This window comes from Centrocercus urophasianus, unplaced genomic scaffold (assembly GCF_019232065.1).
Source record: "Centrocercus urophasianus isolate 14NV4802_14NV808 unplaced genomic scaffold, USGS_Curo_1.0 seq_10, whole genome shotgun sequence".
NCBI classification, from domain to species: domain Eukaryota; kingdom Metazoa; phylum Chordata; class Aves; order Galliformes; family Phasianidae; genus Centrocercus; species Centrocercus urophasianus.
This window is the reverse complement of record NW_024884142.1, coordinates 25,305,847-25,327,449: the sequence shown is the minus strand read 5'-3', so window position 1 is coordinate 25,327,449 and position 21,603 is coordinate 25,305,847. Positions and strand designations below refer to the sequence as shown.

General features: G+C 37.3%; 1 protein-coding gene across 2 annotated transcripts in view; it reads left to right on the top strand.

The window, feature by feature from the left end:
- The window catches only part of LOC122171991 (pleckstrin homology domain interacting protein), a 100,928-nt gene that overhangs the window by 14,102 nt on the left and 65,223 nt on the right, over positions 1–21,603 (top strand). For both annotated transcript variants that reach the window (XM_042839954.1, XM_042839946.1), the window contains exons 4-11: positions 1,824–1,984; positions 8,173–8,394; positions 8,919–9,019; positions 16,434–16,504; positions 17,297–17,397; positions 17,498–17,538; positions 18,544–18,642; positions 21,039–21,192. In XM_042839954.1, the coding sequence (XP_042695888.1) occupies positions 1,824–1,984; positions 8,173–8,394; positions 8,919–9,019; positions 16,434–16,504; positions 17,297–17,397; positions 17,498–17,538; positions 18,544–18,642; positions 21,039–21,192 (950 nt within the window). The remainder of the gene's footprint in view (positions 1–1,823; positions 1,985–8,172; positions 8,395–8,918; positions 9,020–16,433; positions 16,505–17,296; positions 17,398–17,497; positions 17,539–18,543; positions 18,643–21,038; positions 21,193–21,603) is intronic.

Sequence of the window (21,603 nt, the reverse complement as noted above, 5' to 3'; positions counted from 1 at the left end):
TTTATTTTTAAATGGTAATGCTTTTTTTTTTTTTTTTTTTTTTTAATATAAATTTTGGGCAATGCAAATTTGTGAGACTTGGTTTTCTTATTTCCACTGTCACTGAGTGCTGCTCCTATTTTGCAGTAGGCTGATGTTACTGAACTGGGGACACTTCATCTGTTGAGATCCCCAGAGTGATCTTGTAGCAAGTTGCCTGTCACTGTTTGACAGCAACAAGAATATCAGCAGAAATATTGGCTTAAGCTCTGTTTATTTACTAATGGAGATTATTAAATTAATATATATATCTATCTTTGAAATCGATTTCTATTGCATTTGTAGAGTTTTCCATAAATTCAGATGTTAGAAGTTAAATGCTTGGATGAGTTTGTTGTGTTTATGTTAAAGAATGCAGTTGCTTTTAAACTTACTGACAGAACATATCTACAAATTAAACTCTAGCTTACGTTTTTTTCTGTTATGTGAGCTATGAATTGATTTGAAGGCATTGCTCTAAGCTGATTTCCAAGCAAGAATTGTCTTGTATTAGGAGCAAATAAAAGGTAACTTCTGAATAGCTGAGATTGCGGAAGATCACTTCATTGCTGTGACAAATACTTTTCTGACTTTGTTTTATTCTTTGTGGTGGGTGTGGGATGTCTTTTTACTGTAGGTTGATGTGTCGGAAGCAGAAACTGGATTTATCTTGTGACTGAGCTAATCTGGGTTTCCTGCTGTTTTGAAGTAGACTTTTGGCAAGGAGAAGCTTTGTTATAAAGCAAATGCAGCTGCATCTTGTTCTTGTAGAAGGGTAGGTTGAAGAGGTTATAGCAGAGCCTTAAGGCAGTAGTGGTCCATTGACTTGGTGCTTCACTCTACAGCTAATGATCCTTCTCCTTCACAAAGCATCTTGAACAAGGAAAACTTCCTTGAATCCTTGGGCTACATATGCAGTAACCTAAATGTTTCAGGGCTGTTTTCATGGCCTGAAGCCAAAAGTCTTGGCAGTTATCCATACCACAAAGTGCTTTTGCTCCTATGTAGAGTAGCTGCGATCCAGTTCGAATGAAGTTTGACCTGTGCTGACTCATGAACTTCCGTCTCATTTGCCTGGGCCAAGCCAGGCAATGCAAGAGGCTTGTAGACAGTTGATGCTAAAGGTTATTGAGTGCCCGGACCAGCGCCCCGGTCCTGCTTACTTCACTAGTACTGATGTTGCCTTGGTCCAGTGTAAGGAATGCCTAACCAGAGTAATAATGACAGTAGCAGCTACCTGTCTTGGAAGTTTGTTCATCTTTGGATTTTGTTTGCTTGTTTTGTTGTGGTTATTCTGTTTTTATTTTAATTTTTTTTACCATAGTAAGTAGTAATATTATTCAAAACAAGAGTTGTCTTTTAAAGGTTGAGTAAGTGATTGTAATTGTCTAAAAACATGTTGTCCTGTAGAAGACTTGAATGTTTGCTGGTCTGCAGTTAATAGCTATGTGGATACTTGTATGCATCTTAAATTTGAGGTAGTTTTCTCCTCTGTAGGAGCTGTTTTGGTCCTCTTGAATACCATTCTAGGTATAAAATAAGAAGCATACATTTGGGCAATTAAAACTGGGGGTTTGATGTATCATATCTTCATGCTCTGCCTTGCACTTTAGTACTTTTTCTGATGTTTGTATCATAGGCTGCTTTTGTGTTATATTTTTCCCCAGTGATGGTAAATGGAGAGAGTTACTGTAGTAAGGTGTTCATGTGGTGCAGTTCTGCAATGAACTTTCTCTTCTGCAGGTGTGTTTTGGCTTATGAACCCAATATAAATATCTTTTCCTTTTTCTTTCCCCATTTGGTAGTGGATACCCTATTCTCAAGAAAACTGAATGGAAAATACAGACTTGAACGCCTTGTTCCAACTGCAGTCTACCAACATATGAAGATGCATAAACGAATTTTAGGACACTTATCTTCTGTATACTGTGTAACTTTTGATCGGACTGGAAGGCGAATATTTACTGTGAGTATAAATATTTTTTGTCTAATTTTTTAGAGTATAGATAGCATAGTTGCCCAAACCTGAGTGTGCTGACATCTATTAGTACCAGATGAATGCTTTGCTGCTGTTACTTTCAGATGAATTTTCATAACGGTGCCAGTTTACATGTTAAGATAATTCAGCATATTGAATGTGCTGGTGACTGCTGATCCATGCAGTTCAGTCAGAAAACTGCAGTTATTTTCCATGAAATTACCTTGTGCAGATTCTTTCTTCTTCTGGACTTCTCTAGGAAAGGCAAAAACTTCTCTAGGAAAGTTCTTTTCTCTCTAGGAAAGAGAAAAGAACAGACTGCTGTCAGGGAATTTTAGAAGTCAGGGTAGGTAATCGTTTTGTAGTTAGATTATTTTAGCCTTTTTTCTGTAGTTTTTATTACGTTTTAAATTACTATTAATAGGCTGGTAGATTTATACAGCATGTTGATGATAGAAGGTTGAAAATTAGCAGTGTTTTATAACAAATGTTGGTTTATGAGGAATTGTGATCTGTGAGATCCCAGGAACTGATTTTTATAGGAATGTTATCAGTATTTATAGCTAATTTCACTGTGTTGCTTTGGTGGGTTGGTTTATTTTTGCTCTTTTTGTTCTTTACTCTGAGGATGTCTGAAATCAGTACTGAAAATGCAGGTTTCTTAAAGAATGGGAATTAGGAAAAATGATGCACATCAGTATAATTGGATTCCTTAGTAAGGAGTCAACTTCAGTAAAGCCAAGGATCATATAAATGCACACCTTGTGTCAATCTGGAATGCTCTGGCGGCATTTATTGCCTTCTCACAATTACTGGATTCCTGTGGTGCATTTGTGGATCTGGGAGCTTGTTTGCCCTCTTTGGAATGCCAAGACAGATAACTTGAGCACTGCAGGTGGAAGTGCAGTTTGGTTTGACACTGCAGTTCAAACTTCTCACATGCTTTTAACGTGGTTGTGAATACAATTTGCCCTTCTGCCCACATACAATTTATTTAATTCATTGTGTGGAAAAATGTATAGCTGCGGGGTCTGTGGCACTTATAGAAGTACAGGCAGACTTCTGTTTGTTTACTTGTTCGTAGTAGAGATTTTCTTAATATTTCTTTAGCTTTCATTGACAAGCTAAAGTCCCTCAACAGTCATAGGCATTACATTCTTACCATGTCCTCTAGTTTGTGCATGATTCACCTGTCAGAAAAAGTGTTGCTCTGATGCTGTGGGCTTATTTTAGATGTGACAAGGCAGAATGGGTTAGGGATTTTGTGTGCAAGCATAAAAATCCCCAGTGTTCGTCCTATTCAGCTCTACGTAGAAACTTCTGTTTGTGCTTCATTGAAGTGCCTGGAACTCCCTGTTAAGGTCTTATGATTCATCATTTTCTTAAATCCCATGTTTCTTAAATCTGTTGTCTTTGAGGGACTTACTAAAGTTCCCTTGAGTGCATCTGTAATGAAGAGTAGAGTTGCACATTCCCTTGTGTTTTGCAGTGTGACTTTAAAGTGGCTAGAGAGACATTTCTCTTGACTATAACAACAGTTTATTTCTAAAAGAAAAGTAGAAGAACCTGGAATAAAATGAGGGGAGCAGTTGTGCATATGTAACCCCTGAGCTCTGCTGGCAGTCCTTTGCTGAGAGATAAAATGGTGTCCAAGGTATAATTGCTTTAAAAAGATCTTGGGTTCAGATCGAAATTATTTCAATCCGGTGTTGAATAAAGTGCCCGTAGAAAGTAATTGTAGCTGATGGATTTTCCTCTGTGGGGCTGGATCAAAATCTTTTACCTCAGTGTTATTGGATAAATCCAGTGTTCTTTGTGTAGATGTTTAAATGTCTGTTGGCAAACAGAATACCGAAGTGTTCTACTCCATATTGCAGTAAAATCCAAGTTCTAGTTGCTGTGGTGATGCAATTTGTTGATAAAGTTGGCATATATCATTGAATTTATAAACAAAAGGAAGACAGATTTCATTCTAGACATGTCTGTTACCAGCATATGAATTTGTGTGTATCAATAGGGAATTGTTCTTGCTCTGATCTTTACTCTGTAACCTCCAACATTTAGTGCAACGTTAGCTAGGTAAGAGATTGTTTTAGTTTTATGACTGGTTGTAGAAGCTGCATTTTCCTTTCCTCTGAAGGACTGAAAGCCTCCACGTTTAAGTTCTATTTATGTGCTGCTTCAAATTAAAAGAAAGAAAAAGTGATCTCAGCATATTTTTGAGTCATACTGTTCTGAGAGATGTTATCTTTGTTAGGAAGAAGATGTTCTTGGTTTACCTAACGACGGTGAAAACAGGACACAAAGCAGTTTTCCTGCTAGCTAGTAGGTCATGCATTGACTGGTCCTATTTACCTTATGTTAAAGATTTCACAAGAGATTTCCAAAGATCAGCCTCTAAGATGTTTTTGATTTTTTTCTTCTGAATATACAAAAATATTCCCAGTATACAAACCTGATGTTTTCTGTTTTCAACTTAACTGCAATGAATACAGCTTTACTTGCAAAGACACAACTGAAGGAACTGTCAGCCTTCAGTGAATGAAACCTTACTATTGGAGGCTGTTTTGGATCTCTTGGAACCATGTGCTAGCAATAGGGACAGGCATTGCCTTCTCTGGTTCTTGTACTGCTTGATCCTTCCAAGTCAGAAAGTTGCCAGTGTTATTTCCCTCATCTTTATCTTCCTGTCTCCACTGAGATCCTCTTTCTAGGGAATAATAATAAGCAGAGGAGAGTAATAACCTGTGGTTGGAAAGAGACCGATCTGTATGGTTTTTGGCAGTTTCACTGCAGCCCACAAGTCTCTGTAATGGTAGGAAAGTAAACCAGTTTTACTCCATACCTTGGTAATGCTGTCATCAGTTCTCTGTAGGGGCTGAGCCTGTTCTAGGATTTGTTTTTGACAAATGCTTTTAATAGCCACATAATTTGTAGTAGTTGCAGACATAACCTTGGAAACAGAAGCTGTGGTGTAAGCTGATGCCCTTGCTGGTAGAACTGGAACAGTATTTTAAGAGTTGTGAATTATCCCATTCAATTCAGACAGAATCTTATGGATTTATTTGAGCTCTAATATTACTATCTTGCCAAGATGCTACAGAATTTATAACTTACCGTAGTTATTTTTCTTGCTGAGACTTGCTAACAGTTTAATTTTCCTCTACAGGGGAGAGGTACAGCACATGCCTCTATAGCTGTCCTGGAGCCAGCTGGTAGGAAGCAGTCTGATTTTATGCTGATCTGCTTTCCTCAGTTTGCTATTAAATAGACCTCTGAGGTTTCTCCAGGTGGCATTAGGTCCTAAAGCTAGCATTCTTTTTCTCTGTTTCTTTACTTTTTTTTCTGCCCTTGTTTCTGACTCTTCTATGTCTCTCTTTATCTATGCACAGATTTCTCTCCATCAATTACATTCGGCAAGCAGCTTTTTAGGGGTCTTGTAATGCAAGGTTTAGTTTATTGGGTTGTCTTTTATTTGTTTATTTATTTTCTTTGAACAATCTGTTCATCCAGTGGAATGGCTGCAAGCTGTAAGTGAATAGCTTATTCATAATGTTGATCCTTACGATGTAAGAACTGCAGAAGCATGTTTTATGTGATAGGTACAGTGCTGTAGAGAGTGTTACTTGTGCAGCTCCAAGAAAAATGGGACTGGTGGTTTGAGACTTCTGCACTGTGATGCAAGTAATTAATGTTAATGGATTGGCTCTGTTCTCATGCATTTATTGCTTTGCGTAAGAGATTAATCCACTTGTGAGTGTTTTCCATCCCCACGCTCCTGGAGTGTTTGGAGGTTTTGAGTTCCTTTGGAAGTTTTGGGATCCCTATTCTCTTCTTGCTTCAAATCTCTGTTTCGTGGCTGAAAGTATTATTTATTATATCTATCACATGAATTTCACTCACTCCACCCCTTTTTATCTCTTCTGTGTTTAGGTTGGGTTTTTTTTTTTTTTTGGTTCTAACCAGACTTCTAAGACAAATATGCAAGCCTTTTCATGCTCAAAATCTTACAGTGTAATCAGTGTAGAACAGATTGACCTTATAATACTTTTCAGATCATTGTTGCAGTAAGTAGGTAATGTTATTGGCCAAATTTTAGTTAAACATTCTCAGGCCCAGGGAGCTGTCAGAAAAACTCTCTTGTAATAAAAATCTGAAGCAAAAGTGTATTTCACTTTCTGTTAAGGGCTCTTGTCATTTACAAAACTTGTAGTACGACAGTACTTGTAAAGAACAATATAAACTTCTGAAGAATGTTTAGGACTGGAAGATATTGGTGCGCTGATGACTCTTACTTTGGGAGCATGAGAATTTTTAATTAAATGATTGGGCTCGATTTGGAGTTTGAAACCTTCTTAGTTGAGTAATGTGGGTACTTTATAGCCAGCTTGTATGTTCATTTTAAGGAAGCAAAGGGACTAAAACAATCTGCTTAAAACTTACAGCTTAGAGGAAAAAATGCTGCCCTTTTTTCTTTTAACTCTTATTTGTAAGCTCTAAACAGCAAGTTTAGAGCCTGTTAAATTGTGCATTGGGTAAGTCTGAACATATGAACTACTGAGCGCATTTCCCAGTTATTTTTCTACTCTTTCAATCTTCGGTAACTTAATGTGAATAAATCAGGTGATAAGTAAAACTAGCCTGAATAAATATATTCAGTACGAGTGAGATTTGGAGCTTTTTCAAAAGCATTAAATGCTCACAACTGCACTTAAATTCACTTAAACAGCTTTAACAGTATTTAAGAGATCCTTGGGTCTTCTTTCTTCTTGTAGAAGTTCTTAACTGGGGAGTTCCTGATTCGACCTGTAGACTAAAATGTTTTCCTGAAAGCGGTGTACTTTCTTTCCATGCAGATATTTGAGATGAATTCAGTGCTGCAATAATGGTAGATCAAATGTGTAGTAGGTTCATTCACTGGATCTTAACTCAGTGGGTCTGAATCAAAAGAAAGGAAAAGTGATGTGGAGGAAAGTGATTGTTTCAAGGGTTTGATATAGAGGAAGAGATAAAATTAACAAGATTTAAACAATTCAGCACTTGGCTTTCAAGGCCGTGCAATCTGAACACGATGAAGCAAAAACCAAAAACTGCAGATATTTGTTACGATTTGTGAGGTAAAATTTGAAGAAGTTGAGGTAATTCAGAAGGAATTTTGAGATTCAAGGCAAATAATTGGATTAATATATACTTCTGCTACTGCACTGTGGGTAAAATGTCCATTGAGGTCCTACTTCAGGCAAAACTCAGAGAAGTTACAGAAGTTACCTTCTGCTTGCTACTGGAATACGTGGTTATTTATTTATTTATTTATATTTTTTAATGGTAATACACTAATGATGATATTGGAAAAACTGAAAATAAATGCTCAAAAAAACTGTTGTGGCTCTGTTCAAAATTTTGGAACATGATACCTGCTAGTAAAGTGTTCTAACATGCCTTAGGTGTGGAGTGTAAAGGTAAAGGAAAGATTGAGTCACTGTGCAGATTTATCAATGGAGAGTGTTAGTTTTATTTTTGTTGTTGTTTTCAGTGGCTCCTGTTATAGCTGCTATCGGTAAGGAGGAGAAAAGTTTAGGCTAAAATAAAGTACAAACTAACGGAGTAACTTCTCTTACAACAGTTTACTTAGGGTTTTGGCAATTTCAAGCTCAGGAATATTGGTATTTCAGAAGCTTGGCTTTCTGAGGTAATTTCTTCTGAATTGCAGAGCTTCAAGAAGGAATGGAAACGCAAGTCCTAGTGCATACAATACGCATGCAGACAGAGGGGGGTGGAGGTGTTTGCCCTCAGACTTTGTGTCTGCTTCAGACCTTTGTTCTGCATGGTTGTCTAAGCCAACTTTTTTCTCACGTAAAACCTGATGAGACGTACCCAACAGCTGGAAGGCAGGGATTAATGTGATACTGATGTTTGCTTTGCACAGGATTTTTATTGCATGTTCTTTGTTCCTAGAGTCCTGCTCTGCTTCCCTTGTTGTGTCTTCAGAACAGCTGTTTTGAAAAGCAGCATCGCATCACATAAGATTTCCTTAAGATGCAGAGCAAGATTTTTAGATTAAGGGAATAGTTATCAGAATCATTTTTCTGCTCAAAAAATCTAATGCTCGATACCTTGAGTTTTGTTTAATTGAACTGTACAATAGAAACAGCTAATGATTTCTACCTTATTTCTAGGGATCAGATGATTGCCTTGTAAAAATCTGGGCAACAGATGATGGCAGGTTGTTGGCTACCCTGAGAGGGCATGCAGCTGAAATATCTGATATGGCGGTGAACTACGAGAACACCATGATAGCTGCTGGAAGCTGTGATAAAATGATCCGAGTTTGGTGCCTTCGAACTTGTGCACCCTTAGCAGTTCTGCAGGGCCACAGTGCATCTATAACATCATTGCAGGTAGGTTTTCACAAAGTCACCTAAGTAGCAAAGTGCATTTTTTGACTGAAAGAGAAACCACTTGAGAGCATTCTAAATAATAATGTCTATGGAGCAACTAAGCTGTGAAAGAAGAAGAAATTTTCATGGTACTTGTTGCAAAAATGACACATTTATTGTCACAGTATCTGATCCTAGCAAAATGCCAGGCATAATCTATTTGTGGGAGGGAAAAATAAGAAAGAAACTTCTTAAAAAATTGCATGATGCATGTGGACAGTTCTGTTATGAAGTATGATTGCTTTGCAGACTGTGATTTTGAGTATCAATATATTGAGTAAAAACTGCAGTCAGTGCTGAACAGTTTGCTCTGCTTCCTGTCTGGAGTTGCTTGCTATTGCACAATTTGGGCTGTGGGGAAGGAGAAGCCAGAGTGCTTTTCATGCAAGCCAGAAAGGTTGTTCTGAAGGGAGAAAGTTATTCTAAGAAACACTGTGTTGTTGGAGTACTGACCTCTTCTTTTTTTTCCCCATCCCTCCTCCCAGTTCTCTCCACTATGCAGTGGCTCAAAGAGATACTTATCTTCAACCGGGGCAGATGGAACAATATGCTTTTGGCTGTGGGATGCTGGCACCCTTAAAATAAAGTTAGTTGTTATTTTATTTATTGCTATTTCTTTGTTTGTGATTAAGAATGATATACAAATGTTGTAGAAAGGTCTTGTCACTGGTTGTTTTGCTGTCTGTGCAATAGTTGGATTGATCCTTTTCTGGGGGTTGCTATAACTTGTCTTTTAAGGACTAAGTTAAAAACATAAGTAATCACTGAGGGTTTTTGTGCGGTTAAATCAATATACAACCACTTTTTTCTGTGGCTCTGTTAATAAAGCGACATGATGTCAAAGTTGGCTTTTTTGTTCTATGAAAAATTCATGAAAGTTTTGACAAAATGTGCTACAAGATGATTGCGATTTAGACTTGAGAATCTAAGGTTTAGTGGGAGGAAGTAATGTCCTAGCAAGAAATTAGGATGGAGTTAATTTTTGTTTGTTTGTCTGTCATTTTCTTCTCTCCAAAACCTGTTTTTAGTTGCTCTTTATGTAGCATGGTAAGGAGGGTGTCACTCATGGGCTGTGTATTGGTGGATGAAGTTGACTCTGAAGTTTCTGCCTTCAAAGGATAAGATATGAAAAGTCTTGCCAGAGCCCTCAATTCGTTTTTTATTATGAGTATTAAAAATAACTTCAGTGGCTTTCAAATGCTTTTTCTCCTTCTTAATTGCAAAACATCTGGAGCGTAAAATTAGAAATAGTTAATAATCACTGATAATTCAGTTTTGAGCAAGGATCTCTTCCCTTTTCCTAATTAGAGAGTAGTAGAATTAATGAGACTTAAATGGCTTATGCTATATAAGCTGGGAGATGAATATTTGAGTGAATCATAAAGTTAGATGAAATTTGTCTTGAGGTTAAGAAAAAAAAAAAGTGAGCTGGTTTCAGTTACGGTAAGGATTCTCAATTCCTAGATGTAGAATACAAATTTTAACACTTAGAAAATATTGAAAGAATTAAGGTGTTGTTTTTTAATTTTTATAATGCTTTCATATGTAAAGAGCCACAGAAAAGTATCTGCAATTAAAAAAAAAAAAAAAAAAGAAATTCAGTTCAGTTGCATGTTGCAGAATGGAAAGGAGTTAGTCTCGTAACCTAAGTCGTGCAGCAGTTCATGTTGCTCAACAGGAGAGTGCAGAGTAGCTTTGTGAGAGAAGCTTGCGCTGTCCTTAACAACTGTTCTGGTATTTTCTGTGTTGAGTTTGAGAAGATAGAGGGACCCTTAAAACTATGAGGTCTACTCTGAAAGTAATGCTTCCTATTTTATTATGTTGGCCCGTGATGTCAGAGGTGGATGGAGGTGATATGGCAGTAGAGGTTGAACCTTACTGTGAGTATTCCATTACATTTTGTTGTCATGTGACAGATAGCAGCCGAGGGGCAGTCTAACAAAATGGTGTCTGAGATGGAAGTCCATACAAAGCCAAGGTGTGTCATTAAGTTCCTCTGTGCAGAAAAGATGGCACCTCTTGACATTCATCGGCATTTGCTGAATGTTTATGGAGACTGAACAGTGGGTACACAGTGGGGTGGTGGGTGGTGCGTTTCAATGGTGACAGTGGCAACATGGAAGACTGTGTTCTGAAAGGTCATGTACAGCTGTGACACCACTCAGTGAAGAGCATCTCAGCATTAGCATTAGCATCCATGCTAATTGGTGGATTATGGGCAGGGAACTTTGGAGATTAATATTAGCTTGAATGCGTAGGAAACAATGGTGGCAACATTAGAGTATCACTAGGTGCACTATCAAAGTGGTATCAAAGCGTGCACTAGGTGGATCCATTCAGTGCACCATACTCAAATTCATTAGGATCTGTTGAACCAATACAAGGCCAAAGGTGACAGTTTCTCGGATTGCTTCATTAACAGTGACAAGATGTATGTTACCACTATGAAGCTGAAGATAAAATGTGTAATCTGTGGAGTGGGGACATGTGAATTTTCAGCACTGAAGATGTAGCCCTCAGTAGGTAAAGTGATGTGCCCTGTCTTTTGGGATAGGAAAGAGGTGACCCACCCCGATTTTCTGGAATCTGGACAAACCATCAATTCTGACTGCTGTGTTGTGACAGTGATTGTGCTCAAGGTTTGAACTTCAAGCATCAAGCCAAAGACATCAACTTTTCTTTTGGAGCATGATAATGTTGAGTCCCATACCAGTTTGAGTACTGTAGAGCACGTTGCCGGTCTTGCTTGGAGACTGTCCTACCACTCAAACGTTATAGTCTGGATTTGATGCCTCCAGTCTTCTGTCTACTTGGGCCAAGGAGGGGCAGACTAGTTGTGCAACATTTTGCTAGCAGTGAGACCAGTATAGCCGCTGTGAAACAGTCAATAACTTCTACTGTTGCAGGTTTTTGCAAGTGTAGCATGCAAGCTCTTGTTCATCACTGGCAAAGATGTGCAACTAATGGTGCTGATTGTGTTGATTTTTTTTTTTTTTTTTTTAAATCATATTTATTTATTTATTTTTGTAGCTGAGAATGTGCTCTATCAGGTAGAGTAATTTTGTCATTTGTAGCTGTTGGGTTTCCATAGAAATAAAACGGAGGCATTACTTTTGGAGCAACCTATGTATGTCTTTTCAGTCTGGAAAGTGAGTGCATGAAATGAATAAGACCTGTACATTTGCTAGTGTCCTGAAGAGGTTGTATAGTAATTGGCTGTGGAATCTTCTTGTGCTGGAGGGTATTAACTGAAACTAGCTAATTTACAGTCAGAAGGAGATGGCTTTTAACATGCAGCTAAGTTATGGAACTCCTTGTCACAGATTATTATACGTGTTGAAAGCATAAAAGAAGAAACTGAAAGTTATCACTGTGTACTATTTTTGTTCTTACACCCATTTTCAGCTACAGCTGGAAGTAGGAAACTATCTGTAGGTATTTGTTCCAGTTTAGTATAGTTATGCATTTGAAGTACTTCATGCTTTTTCATGAAAACTAGAGCATATACTAAATCTAAATAGGAAATGTTTGTGTCTGTTAGGACTGGAACATAGTTGTATGTTACATAGCATACTGAAATAGTTGCACACTCAGAAAAGTCTCCATGTCTTTCTTCTTAACCTTGTTAGTTACAGGAGGTTCTACTTAATTTTCTAAACTATAAACTTTTCTAAGTGTGATCATTGTAAATCATGTTAATCATACTGTGAAACTGGGAATCCAGTGTAGTTTTTCACCAGAAGACCTTGTTCATGGGCACTCAGCCTCAGTAATAGGTAAGGATTGTTGTAGTTTTGGATGAGGCAATTGTCCCTTTGAAAAGTTACCAAGCACTGGAACAAGCATCCTAGAGAGGCTGTGGAGTCTCTTTCTCTGGAGATATTCAAAACTCACCTGGATGCTTTCTTGTGCATCCTACTGTAGGGAACCTGCTTTAGCTGGAGGGTTGGACTAGATGTCTGACCAGGGGTCACTTCTAACCTCTATGAGTCTTTGATTGTTCTTCCTTACACCTTTAGATCTAGATCTACTTCCAGAACTGTGGAAACATGGCTTATTCCTTCCATATCCATTCAGTGATGTGCTGGGGAAAATGAGTAGTAGCAGTAAAACTGTCAAAGGAAAGAGGAATCTTATTCCTAAGGCCCATTATGAAGCATTTTGTATGTTTGTTGTTGTTGGTTTGTATTTTTTTTTTTTCTTATAGGCCTTATCTTGGTTCTTCTATTTTTATTTTTTTTTATTGCAAATGTTTATTTCTTTAACTCTTCTAAACATAAGGATTTCTGCAATCTATCTGCCAGTAGCTCTGTTGCTTTATTAATTGTATCTCTGAAATTAGAGGCATCCTATGTTGGTATCCCCTTGTTTGGATAACTTCATTGAGGCATGTTGAATATTTTGTTCACACATAGCCTGAACAGGAGATTTCTGGCAACAGCTCTATTTTCATAAACTGCAGGAAGATTCTTTACAGTAGATATTTGTGCCATAGGATGAATGGCAGGCCACAAAATTCTCAGTGTTGCTCAAAAGAGAACGACTAACTGTTCATATGATTCTGTGACTGGTGTGGGTTCATGATGTTCACTTGCATGGAGCCACCTGTGTGCTCCTGTTCTTTCAGTGAAGAGCTTTCCGATCAGGCAGTTAAAGAGTATGCCCAGAGGCATTCCAGTAACATTCCAGTCGTATTATTTTTGTTTCTAAATAGAGAAGTGGGTCAGATAATTGTTTCTGTAGATGAAGAGGTCAGTGAAAGTGGTTCAAAGGGAAATAAATAAGAAATAAAGTGATCAGCAACTTCCCCCACATTTAGTCTCTGTTACTATTCTGGGTTAGAGTAGAAGAAACAAGAATTGCATCCTTTTTCAAGTGACAGTGGGGAGAAGAGAAAATCAATCATAGATCATCAAAACTTGATGGATAATTGCCTCAGGTATGAGATAGAATTGTTATCAGTGCACAGAAGTTAAGTAGCTTGCACTGCAAAATATTTGTGTAAGTGCTTCAAGGAAGATGCTGTGTTTTCTCGTTATTCTTATGCCACCTATTTGGATCATGAGTTTCCAGTGTTAGTCTGTTATTGGCAGACCAAGTGCACAGAGCAGCAGAACTGTCTCACAGATTTGGATAGAGGAACTCACTGTACTGCTTTCTGTCTGCTCTATTAAAAAAAAAAAAAAAAAAAAAAAAAAAAAATCAGCAAAACATGCTGATTATTTTGACACCTCTCCTAAGAAAGGTTGAGGGAACTGGGCTTCTTTAGCTTGGAGAAGAGAAGGCCTTGGGGGAGACCTCATAGCCTTCCAGTATTTGAAAGAAGCATATAAACAGGAGGGGTACATCTGTTTGCAAGGGTAGATAGTGCTAGGACAAGGGGGAATGGTTTTAAACTGAGACAGGGGAGGTTTAGGTTAGATATTAGGAGGAAGTTTTTCACACAGAGGGTGGTGATGCACTGGAACAGGTTGCCCAAGGAGGTTGTGGATGCCCCATCCCTGGAGGCATTCAAGGCCAGGCTGGATGTGGCTCTGGGCAGCCTGGTCTGGTGGTTGGTGACCCTGCACATAGCAGGGGGTTGAAACTCAATGATCATTATGGTCCTTTTCAACACAGGCTATCCTATGATTCTATAATTCCTATTTTGGACAAGCAAATGTTAGTATTTCAACTATCTTCAGGGTGGTAGCATACTTGGGATTTGCATTTTTGTGCAGAAAGCAGCTCATGTTAAGGGAACTGGTCATACACTAAAATGCACATATGCTGGACTTTGTTCGCTGGTGGTTTGTAAACCAAGAGTACTCAAGTTGGATGAGGGGTTTTTGTTTGTTTGTTTGTTTTGGTTTATTTTTTTCTTTTTTGATAAATCTTGCTTAAGCTGCTTTTTGTCCAGAGCAAGGTTAGACTGCGTGGCTTGGGTTGTATAACCATTCTTGCACTAGGAGCGTGCATTGAAGATGAATTGTGAGCTGTTTGTATGGGGGATTGTTGTCCTTGGTTGAAGCAAATAGTGCAAATTAAGTTCTTTACTATGAGTGGTGACGTGCCGGAACATACGGCCCAGAGAGATTGTAGATGCCCTGTCCCTAGAGGTGTTCAAGGCCAGATTGGATGGGGCCCTGGGCAGCCTAGTCTGCAGTTAAATGGGGAGATTGGTGGCCCTGCCTGTGGCAAGGGGGTTGGAGATTTGTGATCCTTGAGGTCCTTTCCAACCTGGGCCATTCTGTGTGAAATTGCTTTTTTGACTGCTGCTCTTAGTTCAAGTTGTGTTTTGATGGAAGCCTTTCATTTTGGGAGGAAAATGGCTTACCAGGGCTTTCCTGGACCTGTGAAGTGTTGAAGGTATCTTAGTGTCTTTCAACTGCTTGTATAATTTGAGTGAGAAGGCTTGTTAAAACATAACAATTAACTTTCCAGATGTTATCCTTTCGTCCACCTCCCTTACTTCCCCAAGTTACTGATTCTCCAGTTTGTCATATAGATTGCGGTCTGCTGTAGTGTGAAAGAATGCCATAATCTTGTTTCCTAATGCCTAAAATAGCACACATTAGAGAGATGTAAGCTGGAGAATTTGATTATCTGAACTAGAACGTAAGTGCATACTTGCTCTGTTTTGCAGCTGTCCTAACTCCAAAGGCAGAGTCCACAAACCACAGTGGAAGAGAACAGCAGCCTATTTTTCTATTTACACTTGCTCCATGTTATGTAAGCTGCATATTGAATCATCTGATAGTTCATTTTAAATTAGTATCTCACTTAAGAAGGATTTGAACTGTTTTGTGTGATAGATCTGTCTTGTTTAATGTGTCTTGTAAAGACTTTTGGCAGGGAGATGTTAAGAGTAATCTTAGCTCCTGAAGGAAGGTTCAGAAACAACCTGTACTGAATGGACAGTTAGAGAAAAATTTCTTAACTGCTGTTCACAGCATGTTTAATACTTTAGTCTGTATATAAACTCGATCAGGGTTTAATGCTTACTACTTTCTTTGAGATAGCGATAGCTGATAGGTGGAGAAAGGTCTCTTATGCATCTGCCTTCAGCTGAGGAAAAAAAAAAGCCATTTTGATTTAAAAAGAGAAAGTTTTAGATAAATCATGAATATGCATTCTTTTATGTTAAACAGATCTTTAGTGATGACACTTGTGGGTGTAATGCTGCTGTTCTCGAGCAAGTTTATTCTTTAAGGACCGAAGTTTGCAGATGGTATGCTGTGCAAGACCACCTACTGATCTGGGGTTGCTGCAGTATGTGAGCAGAACTGAACTGATTGAAGGACCTGATTTAGTTTTGTTTTTATACATGCGTTCTTAAAGTGCCAAGTCACTGATTCTTTAGTTCTGCTTGCACATCAGCTATTGAAATACCTGAGAGAGGAAGCACAGTGCAGGAAGTAAAATTTCTTAAATGCTTCCAGGCATTATTGTAACACTCTGTGGGGGTTATCTGGAACTAGTGCTACCTGCAAATAATACGTGCTTTCTGATGAAACTCTTATCATCTAACACTGTAAAAAACGTGAAATTTTATTTACGTTTTCTTGTGTATGTATTTGCCTACAAAGAGTGCCAGACTTTATTTCTTTCTTTTAGTAAAAACAGCCACATATAGCAGGAGAAAACCAGAGCTCTGATAAACTCAGTGGTTTAAAACTGAACCTTGGGTAACTGGCTCTGATGTCTTCTCTTCCACTTTACAGGTGACTTAAAGGAAAATGTTTTCTATGTCAATATTTGAGGGGAGAGAGATCTGGGATTTAAGTTGTGGCACAGTTCTGAGTGATACATGCAATTGCTTGGTCCATATGTGTGTTTTAGTTTCCTGAAGATCAGATCATGAAGCATAGTCACAGCAAATGGTTTATAGATGGGCAGCCATCTGTTCTATCATATTTAATTTTGTCTCTCTGTGCTTTATTTCTAAGATTCTGGCTTTTCTGTTTAGGAAAAAAATTACTTCATAGTAGGAAATTATTTCACTGTTTCTTTTATTGTAGTCCGAGGCCAACAAAGTTTACGGAACGCCCTCGGCCCGGAGTCCAAATGATCTGCTCTTCTTTTAGCGCTGGTAAAAGACTGATTTGTTGATTTATTTAATCTTTGTCTCAGTTTAAGAAACCATTTGGAGAATAAAGTGAAGTCCAACGCAGTTACTGTAGCATATTTCTTGTTAGTAAGATGAGACTGAGTTAAAATGGTTACTGAAAGAAATGTTAAATATTAATAATGTTCTGAATCTGTGCATTATTATTCTGGTAATGTAGAAGTTCTGGACAACAGTTGAGCATAACATGTCAAAAGGAAGCTTCTTGGCCACAGTTCTTTAAAAAGTGGTAAAATCTTCTTCCTCAGAGCAATTCTGAAAGTTAACTTCACCTAAAATGGAATTTATAGGGGTTTTACTAAGAAAACATTGATTAGCAGGTTCTTATGCTCTGAACTTCATTGATTCCTGAAACTGGCAATTGGTGAAGAATGCAGTGTAAACAATGAGATAAAATAGTAAAATGGCAGAGAAGTATTTTCAGAATTACTGGAGTTCTTTTTCCATTCTATTTACTCTAAGACTGAGGCCAGTGAGAGCCAAGTCACAAACAAATCACTGTAGTTAGCTAATCTTTTGAATATGTCTCCAGATGCCTATTTATGTGACAACAAATGTGAGGCAATTAAACACAAGTTTAACTTCTGAGTTTCCAACCTTTTTTGGTTTTACTGAAGGCAAAACTGAAATGAGATACAACTGTACAGTTAAGAGAATAAATACAAGTATTTAATCTTAGGCACATCTGAAAATTCTGCAATATCATTAGCTTGCCCATTTTTGTTATTATTACTTACCCGTGTTTTCTTTTCTCAGGTGGAATGTTTTTGGCTACTGGGAGTACAGATCACATCATTAGGGTTTATTTCTTTGGATCAGGTCAGCCAGAGAAGATATCAGAGTTGGAGTTTCATACTGTAAATACTTTATTAAAATTACATATGTATTTGATTTAAATAATGATTTTGTTTAGTTTGGAATCACTTTTGATAATTTTTTTTTTTTTTTTTTGCATAGGACAAAGTTGACAGCATTCAGTTTTCTAATAGTAGTAGCAGGTAAGCAAAACATTTATTTATTCACAGCTAGTCTTTTGACTTGGAAATTTGTAAATATTCTTGATGTAGTTAGAAAAAACAAAGTTTACTATATGAACCTCAACACAGAAAACATCTGTAAGTTGTTTTAAATAATATCTTTCAGCTTTACACCAGTCTTCATTGCAATGAATTGTGTGAACTAAGGAATGCAGAAATATATATTTTTTTTACTTAATATGCATATATATTCTCAGTTTGTTCAGTACCTTTCCTATTACCCAACAATCACTTAAATCAGACAAGTCTTTGTTTAGCTGCCCTTTATAAATGCATCATTGAAATTCTGGATTTTGAATGTGAAGAATGCTAAAGAACATACCTCAGTTTATTGTGAAATTTCTGATATTTCATTCGAATGATGCTGTAACATAAACTTTTATTGCAAAGCAAGCAGTTGGAAAACAAGCTGCATTGTGTTCCTCTGTCCACCTCTTTCTCTTCCTTCTGTCCCCCAAAAAAGTTGAAGAAAAGGTGGGGAAGAAGCTCAAGCTTGTTAGCAGCTGTTCAGAGGCAGTTGTTCAAATAAGTATTGTGATAGATTTTGTGTGTTTTAAATTGAGACTCGGCTTTCAGTTCTTCTCGCACTTGAGTTTTTTCACCTCTTAAATTACTTCCGCAGCTTTTCAGGCAGTGATAGCTGAGTTACAGTGTTACAGTGCTCGCTGGGCTCTTGAGTCCCAATGGCAGAGCAGTGTGGTAGCTCTGCAAGGTGCACTATGGATCCAAGTGCTATTAGTCTCTAAGGGGCTCGTATTAGGGAAGAAAATTCCACTTTTTACAGGCCTTTAAATATTTACTGGTCCATGAAGTGTGTTTTCACCTCAACTTGGTAGTACAGCATTCTTACAATATTTGGACTCCGAATACTTCAGCTTACTTTTCCGAGTTCTGAGTTGTCTAGCTTCCACCTCTTTTTGTGCAATGGTCTTCATTATCTAATTTACTTTTTTCCCCTTTTCTTAGATTTGTGAGTGGAAGCCGTGATGGAACAGCACGAATCTGGCAATTTAAGCGAAGGGAATGGAAAAGCATTTTGTTAGATATGGCTACTCGCCCATCAGGGTAAGTAATATCAAATATTCTGTTACCCCGTAGATACTTGAACTCTGTTGATTTTTATTTGCTGTCATGTTGGGGAAAAAAAAAAAAGCCACCTGTAATGATTATGGATTAAATGTGCAGTATGCTTGTCTAGCTCTTGAAGTCCAATGAAAACAAATATTTAACTACATATTTAACTGTGGAAATTAGTTTGTCCTGATAATAGCTCCATTAGTACATTGGTTAGATTAAGAGAGTAGAAGATACACAAGACACGTTGAAGGCTAAACTCATGCTTTTAACATAGGTTTCTGGACCAAGAAAACCAGGTTAGATCTCTTACTGAGATTTCTTGCATTCTAGTGACATTTAAAAGTTATTGTGGAATCTACATGCCCAGAAAAGGGGTTTTGAGTTCTTTCATACCATGTGCCAGAGCAAATAAGTTACCTGCCATGTAATGGGTTCTCACTTGGCTGGAATAATCTGAGAATTCACAAAGCTTTGTAGGTATGGAAAACTTCTGTACAGTAGACTAAGTGATTAAAAAGGCTTAAGATGGAGACTTTGTAGAAGATAATTATTTATTTATTTTGGAGGAAACATTTTCCAACATTAGATTATTAGAAAGATTTAAAGTGATTTAATGGGTAAATCTTTTCCGTAAACTGATCATATTGAGTGGTTTCAAAGAGTTTATTGAATAAGAATATATATATATTCGTAAGTAATTCCATGAAAGGACATCTGAAAGACTAAGAGAGGGGTGGAAGAGATGGCTAAAAGAGCTCTTATAATTTACTTAAAAGTTTGGATCAGAGGGTATCTTGTTATGGGTAGGCACAATAAAACATGAGTATAGAACTTTTGGATGAAAGTCTGTTGTACATTACCACTAGAAAATGAAATCTGAGTTATTTTTCCTTCAAAATGTAGCCTATAAAAATTACTGGTTTTAACTGATCCTGGAAAAAATAGCAATGGGTTCTTTTTTCATTATGGTCAAAATGCAGAACTTCTTAAGAGAAACTGAGCTGCTTGCTTCAGCCTTGTAGTTGAATTCTCATTTGTCTTTTTTGATTAGGAGAGTAACGTGCAATTCTGCACTTTGTGGTGTGATCTTTTTTTGCATAAGCACAATTTTATCAGAAGTAATGAAATTGGTGCACTGAAAGGAAAGAAAGAATTCAGCCTATAAGACGACTCCTGTGTTCTGCATTGTATCTAGAAAGGAATCTAGCTATAGTGGCATGTCGTACTTTTGAACTGTACACTATTTATAATTAGGTCATGTGTTGTATTTCAATGTAGAGTGCTCTGAAAGTAATGCCTCCTATTTATTTCCGTGAAAACTACAGCTGATACAAAGAGCACAATAACACTTTGGTAAAGCCAATTCTCAGCTACAAAGCACTCATTTCAACATACTCACTGCTATTAGCTGTGCATTTTTGCCAGTGATGAGCTGTGCTTTTAAAAATCTGCACCGATGGTGGTGACCCATCGTAGTAGCTGAAATACATTACACACCACCTCACTGTGCTCACATCCACTGTTTGGTCTCCATCAGTGTTCAACAAAAGTCAGTGAGTGCCAGTGGGTACAATTGTTTTCTGCATGGAGGAAGTCAATTACACACTTTTGCTTCATCTGCACTTCCATGTCAGGTGCCGTGCTGTCAGACTGCCCATCAGCTGCCTTCTGTCAAATCTGTCATGGAGCAACAAAATGGAACAGAATATTGGCAGGAAGGTTCAATCTCTACTGCAGTACCGACATCTACCAAATTATTAAAATAGGAGGCATTACTTTCAGAGCTTCCCTTGCAAATGGAAGATTCTGTATTTTTTGTCCACTTTATTTGTTTGAATTTGGATTACATTTCAGGAGGCTAGTGTTCCATTTTTATAAGGATAAAAAAAGAAAATGCATGCAAGAGTAAGTGCAACTTGCTGATAGTAAAGTGTTATAAGTGTGGTGATGTTATACTCTAAGTTTCCTGAGAATTTTAACTCATTTGAAAGTATGAGAATACTTCTTTCTGTGTTTATAAGTACTTAACACTGATATTCTCCAGGCTAAATTACTGTTCGCTAATTGACTAGTTTGGATTTTTGTTCTTCAGCTAACTCAACAACTGCTATGGAATTAAACTGTAGTTTGGTATATATAATGTAGTTTTTAAAATATTGAGAGGACTCTGTAGTCTTTGTTTAAGAACTGATAGCTCTTTTTTTGATTGTATGTATTGAAAAATGGGTAGCATCTCATATTGCCATGTTCTTGAAGAATTAACACTGATATTCTCAATAATAAAGTAATACACAGGTGTATTATCATATTATCATTTGTTATGGACAGAAGGTTTTTTAGCAGACTGGAATTGCTTTGAAGCTCTTCTTGTTCTTTTGTTTTAGACAAACTCTACAAGGTGTAGAAGATAAAATTACAAAACTGAAAGTGACCATGGTGGCGTGGGACCGCCATGACAATTCTGTTATAACTGCTGTCAATAACATGACACTGAAAGTTTGGAATTCTTTCACTGGCCAACTCATTCATATTCTCATGGTAAGGTGCTCTACCTTGATTTAGCAATCTGAAATGCAGACTTCATGTGTATGTAATCAAAATTCTTCTTCACTCATTTTTCTCTGCAGCTTTAGCAAATGTATTTACATGATTCAAGTGCAGTTAAGATATCTCAGCTGGTTTGTAGAAAATAAAGCTTAAAAGTTGCAAATTGCCATTATTGTTGAGATGTCTGGAACTAATTTTTTACTTTTTTCTTAAAATACTATCTTGAAAGGACAGAAGTTGTTTCTTTTGACGTTTGTTTAGTTAGGCAGATATTTGAAATACCGTTAATAGAGTTATGCTGATTAAACACAGACATTTGTTACTGCAATCTCAACATTCCATGAATACGAAAAAGCAGTCTTCTAAAGAAAATAAAGTTTTTTGCTGATGGCTTTTACTTAT